Source organism: Galeopterus variegatus, unplaced genomic scaffold (genome assembly GCF_000696425.1).
Source record: "Galeopterus variegatus unplaced genomic scaffold, G_variegatus-3.0.2 Scaffold1035, whole genome shotgun sequence".
NCBI classification, from domain to species: domain Eukaryota; kingdom Metazoa; phylum Chordata; class Mammalia; order Dermoptera; family Cynocephalidae; genus Galeopterus; species Galeopterus variegatus.
The window spans coordinates 308,879-314,878 of record NW_007727146.1 but is presented as its reverse complement, the minus strand read 5'-3'; the positions used below and the strand labels follow the sequence as shown (position 1 = coordinate 314,878).

Genomic DNA, 6,000 nt, shown 5'->3' with positions numbered 1-6,000 from the left:
TCTATTACTCTGGAGTGTGCTTTGTGGAGAGGGCCTCTTCTTTTTTTGATGGTTTTTTTTTTTTTTTTTTTTGGTATCTGCTGCTGCCTCTCCTTGTGTCAATGTAGTTGACAGTCTGGTGTGCCATCTGCACGGTGGCTGTGACTGCTGCTATAGAAACTAGCCACTTTTGTTGCAGCCATGGCAATTGTGGTGACTGTGGAGGGCTACCTATGTGGAAATGGTGTTTTTGGTGTGCTCTTTACCTAGTTGTGGCTGGGCTCGGCTTCCCCCAGCTCCATACCTCAGGATCCCAGCAGGGCCCTGGGGTGGTGGTGGCGGCAGCAAGGCATGGAGCTGGGGGAAGCTGAACCCAGCCACATCAAAGCCATCTTTAAGAATAAAGATCCCTGGGCCGGCCTGTGGCTCACTCGGTAGAGTGCGGTGTTGATAACACCAAGGCCACGGGTTCGGATCCCATATATGGGATGGCCGGTTTGCTCACTGGCTGAGCGTGGTGCTGACAACACCAAGCCAAGGGTTGAGATCCCCTTACCGGTCATCTTTTAAAAAAAAAAAAAAGAATAAAGATCCCAGCAAGGTCTAAAACATACTTCGGGGGAGAACTAGGAGATCATTCTCACCAGGAGGTGTATGCACAGTGGCTTCTTACGGAGGTGATGGCTTACATATGTGAGTGTCTACCATGACAAGCCTGTGGGGACCAGCAAGGCCACTGGAAAGGCAGGAAGCTCCATCTGAATCCAGCAGAGCTAAGCTGTGAACAGGGACCACTGCACATTGCTCATGCTCTTCTATCTGAGCCACCCTTTCCAAGTTCCCCAGGACCCTTCTTCATCAATACTTCTTCTACCTTGGACTGAGTCTCCCCAGTAGCTCCCTGGGCTGCATCTCACTCCCTGCTACAAGGTGGGGCCCTGATAGACACTGGTCATCTAGACACAACCCTTGCCTATGACAAGGTATAAAAATGCTTCTATAATAAAGAGTGCTTCAATGTTCCATTTCTGTTTATTCAGAAGAACATTAAGATAAATACACATTAAATATTACAAACTTTTATACACAGGAATGACCCACTCCCCAACAGGTTTGAGAAGACTAAAAAAATAGTCCCCCTCCTTTTTAAACCCTGGATGACCCATGAAGGCAGAACCAAACCCTTGATGGATTTTCTTCACCACAATCAACACTCAGTTTAGATCAGTTGGCTAAAGCTAGAGGAAAGTACAGGAGGGAAAGAAAACATTACATTGAAAATCCCTTTCCAATGTTGGTGACAAAACCCAGTCTTCAACTAAATAATTGGGGACGTCATTTCCTAAAGCGCTTGAAAAGCGGGTGCACATGCTTAGTTGAAGCCTTGCTCCGGGAAGAGTGATACTCCATGTACACGGTGTCGTCAGCCCCAGACATGGAGCTCATGGTGCCAATGCGCCGTGATGCCTGCAGGAAAAGGGGAGAACCAGCCCACAGTTATTCTTCAAGGGGAAGACACTCCTTTTATAACACTTATAGTCATGATAAATGTTATAAAATTTACATAAATTTAATTCATTTTATTTTAAAATAACATTTACTGTTCCTTTACAATGTCTCAGACATTGTTGTAAGCATTTTATATCTAACCCTCACAACCATTATAATTCTTATCTTACAAAAGAGGAAACTGAAGCACAGGGAGATTAAGTAACTTGTCTCAGATGACACAGCTCTTAAGGAAACGGGAGTTAAACGCACGCAATCTGGCTTCAGACTCTCTGTTCTTAACCATAATACTGTGCTGCCTCTCTTAATAACTGACAATTTCTGAGCAGAATTTTTTAATAGGGCAGAAGTCCCTGAGAATCTGAGATGCCACGACAAGGCTTTGAATCAAGTGGAAAGCCAGAAAGCCCTGGGCTTGGATCTTTGCTCCACTTCTCACTGGGTGACACTGGGCAAGCATGGAAATTCTGCACCTCAATGAACTCACCTGTAGAATGGGGATAACCACATCTGTCCTGACCAATAGGATGTGGACAGAAATCACATAAGTCAAGGGTTTGGCCCAGAGCCTGACATACTCAATGCCACAGAGATTGGAGATTGGAGGTGAAGTATGTAGCCAAGCTCTGAAGCCAGGCCTTTAATAGACTGACCTTAGGAGATCCTAGGCTGTAAAAGGAACTGACCAAATATCACCTTAGGAGCAGGGAAAGCAGGAAGGTTCCCTGGGCTTCAATGGAGAGTGCCCTCCTCTGGAGGGAGGAAGTCTCAGGCTAAAGGGAGGGCAGCACTTCCCCAGGTGACAGTTGCATACTTCTTGCCTTGCACCAGCCATTGCTTGCCTTTTGGCTCTAATAGCAATTGAATTTCAAATGCATCTTACTAAACTGCACTGCTCTCCTTGGAAGGGCTGGACAAGAATTCTCCATAATGATGCTCTCAGTCACTGTACCATATGATATGTGCCTGGCACAGAGTAGGCACTCAACAAGTATTTGCAGAGAAAATGAAAGGTTGAGTGTTTTCAGAGAACTCTGAAGTCTTCAGCATAAGCATTGGAGATACCACATGATTGGTCCTCAGACCCACCTTATGGGATAAAAGGCTCAGCTCTAACAGTAAGGGGGAAACCTGAGGTAAGCTGACCTGCCCAAGGCCAGGAATGGCAGCCATAGGCCCGGCATGCCCCTCCCACAGCCGCCCTGGTGACAGCCTGGGGTCACCTGTTTGCCATGCTGGAATTCAACACCAAGATCCTAACAAATACTCCTGCCAGACTGTGATGTGAACAAAGCAAGAGACCAGTTACAGCCCCAGTGGGCTTAGCTATGTACAACAACACGTATCTAAGTAAAGGGGCACGCACCACGATGTTAACTGTAGTTTTTTCTACTATTCCCTTCTTTGCATTATTCTGTCTTTTCCAAATTTTTCACAAAAATCCTACAGGCCCATATACACACAGGACGAGTACGTGTCTAAAGATGTTGTCCTTCAAGAGCACTGACACCTGGAGCCCATCCACTCGCTCACCTGGCTGGATCTGGAGCCAAACTCTCCAGCCACCACCTCCTCCTCAGCATCCAAGTCGGTGGCCGCCAGGACTTTCTGTAAGAGCTGCTGTTGCTCTTCTTTTGTTGAAAACGCCAACTCTTCCTCCTCCATGCCAGCAAGCTTTGTGATCACCTGCAAAGCCCAAACCAGCAGGCGCATTCCCTTCTCTTCTCTCTCCCTTGACCCTACCCTGCCTTCTCCTGGGTCCACTTGCTCTGGTCACTTGCCTCCCTCAGGCCCAGCTGACCAGGTGACTAACAATGGAGAGTGCCTCCCTGGCATTCCAGAGACCGGCTTCAGGAGCTGCCTTTAACAGTGAGCTTGACTAATGACTGCAAGGCAGCAAAGATTAAGGCATTCCAAAAAAATCTGTTTCCAGCACCTAGCATCTACATGACCATGTACAGAAGATCAACAGGAATCTCTGTGATTTTTAAAACACTCTTTTGGATAGTTTTCCCATCTTGCACCAGGAAAAGGAAGGGACAATAGACTGAAAGGCACACGCTGCAGCTCTTTGAGAAGGGCCCTTCAATCTGCTGTGGCTGTCACCCAGGACTTCCAGCAGGAGTGAGCACTTAAAAATGACAGGATGTTAGGGCCGGCCCCGTGGCTCACTCGGGAGAGTGTGGTGCTGATAACACCAAGGCCACGGGTTCGAATCCCTATATAGGGGTGGCTGGTTTGCTCACTTTGGAGAGCGTGGTGCTGACGACACTAAGTCAAGGGTTAAGATTCCCTTACCAGTCATCTTCAGAAAAAAAAAAAAAATGACAGGATGTTGAGAATCCACTTAACAAGATTTTTTTCTAAAAGAAAACAATGTTCTGATGACATCCTTTTAAGGGACCACAGTGGGAATTTTCTTCCCCTGCTTTCCTAACCCTCCACCCACCCTCCCAACAAATAAAGCCCTTTGGGACAATAAATCCTGACATAAATGTAATATTTGTGTTTACAGGAAAGAAAGCAAATGCCTCAGCCAATGAAAGTTAGCCAAAGCTCTAGAATATACCAAGTCTTTCAGATACCTGATTTGTAATCCAAGAATGGCTCTGGTGTCAGGAAGGTACACTATGGTACACTAAGGCCCAGGGATTAGAAAGAGCTCTCTGGCCAACTGGAGGAGGCATCCCCTGAGAAAGTAAGCCCAAGGGGCTCAGACTCACACAGTGCTGGCCACAGAGCCTTGGCATCTCAGTCCTGCCAGGCTAGTACACTTCCCATCAACAGTTAATGGTGCCCCCAACAATTCAGACAGAGACAAAGGGAGTTTGAGGAAAGGCCTCTCTAATCCCCTAATGCTTTGTGTCTGCTTGAGGTTTGACCCAGGCTGGTGATGACAGCAGCCCCCACCCCTCCTGAAGGCCACGGTACCAAAAAGGCATTGGATCTAGTCTGGCCAGGGGCCAAATGTATACATACCTTAAAGCTATAACCTTGATCTACCAAGAATCTCTGCCGCTTGGTCGAGTAGGCCATTTCCTGTGTATCCTGGGACACCAGTGAGTAGAAGAAGGCATTGTACTCCTCTGCAACCATACCTGCAAGGAGAAGGTGAGGATAGGCGGGACAAAAGACATTAGCCATTAGAATGCCAGGGGCTCAAGAGTCCCAGGCTCAAAAGCAAGCCCTACAGGCGGAAAGCTCTGAAGTCAGGGGTGATGACCCTGACTTTGCATGGGACTTCATCAAAATTACAGTCTTTTGTGCTTCCTTTTGCAAGGAAGAAAATGAAAAGACAATCCACAGAATGAAAAAGTATGTGCAACGCAGGACAAAAAATATGTCCCTTCATCCCTGATAAGGGACTTGTATCTAGAATACATCAAGAACTATTACAACTCAACAATAACCAGACAATCCAATTATAAAATGGGCAAAGGATCTGAATAGATATTTCTCTAAAGACAATACAAATGGCCAATTAGCACATGAAAAGATGCTCAACACCACTAATCATCAGGGAAATACAAATCAAAACCACAATGAGAGGGGCTGGCTAGTTAGCTCCCATTGGAGAGTGTGGTGCTGATAACACCAAGGTCAAGGGTTCAGATCCCCATACTGGCCAGCCGCCAAAACAAAACAAAAAAACAAAACCACAATGAGGTTATCACCTTACCCTCACTAGCATGGCTAGAATCAAAAAGACAGATAACTGTTATCAATTGTTACAACTGTTATCAAGTATGCAGAGAAAGTGGAACCCTCAGACATTGCTGGTGAGAATGTAAAATGGTGCAGCTGCTTTGGAAAACAGTCTGGCAGTTTATCAAAATGTTAAACATAGAGTTATTACCACATGACCTGGCAATTCCACTCCTACACATATAGCCAAGAGAATTAAAAATATATCCATGCAAAATTTGTACACAAATATTCATAGCAGCATTTTCTAAGAGCCAAAAGGTGGAAACAACCCAAATGTCCATCAATAGATAAATGGATAAATGAAGTGTAGTATATCCACATGGTGAAATATTATTTGGCAAGAAAAAAGAATGAAGCATTGATACAATATGGAAAATCCTTTTGAAAATATTATGCTAAGTGAAAGAAGAAAGTCACAGAAAGCCCCAAATTGCAGGATTCCATTTATATGAAATATCTAGAACAGGCATATAGAGAAAAAAGTAGATTAGTGGTTGCTCAGGGCTAGGGAGTGGGAGCAAGGGGAGATGACGAGTGACTGCTAATAGGCAAGGGTTTCTTTTTGGGGTGATGAGAATATTCCAAGCATAGATTGTGGTGAGGGTTGCACAACTTTGTGAATATACTAAAAACCACTGGATTGTACACTTTAAATGGGTCAACTGTATGGTATTTGAATTATATCTTAATAAAATTGCTTTAAAAAAAACAGCTCAGAAAGAAAAACCTCTGGAACAGATAGAATTATCACAGAAATTAGGACAGAAAATACTGTAGTCTTGAAGACCTGATCCTTCAGGAAAA

The 6,000-nt window shown here is 45.0% G+C and overlaps 1 protein-coding gene across 2 annotated transcripts in view; it reads right to left on the bottom strand.

Annotated features, from left to right (window-relative positions):
• Positions 1-992: 992 nt before the first annotated feature.
• ERCC3 (excision repair cross-complementation group 3) overlaps positions 993-6,000 on the bottom strand; it is a 30,224-nt gene continuing 25,216 nt past the window's right edge. The window contains exons 13-15 of one of the 2 annotated variants that reach the window (XM_008574349.1): positions 4,468-4,586; positions 3,022-3,174; positions 993-1,446 (exon numbers count right to left, since the gene is read on the bottom strand). In XM_008574349.1, the coding sequence (XP_008572571.1) occupies positions 1,315-1,446; positions 3,022-3,174; positions 4,468-4,586 (404 nt within the window). In that variant the 3' untranslated portion in view covers positions 993-1,314. Of the gene's footprint in view, positions 1,447-3,021; positions 3,175-4,079; positions 4,179-4,467; positions 4,587-6,000 lie in introns of those variants that run through there. The other variant, XM_008574350.1, reaches the window with a different exon arrangement.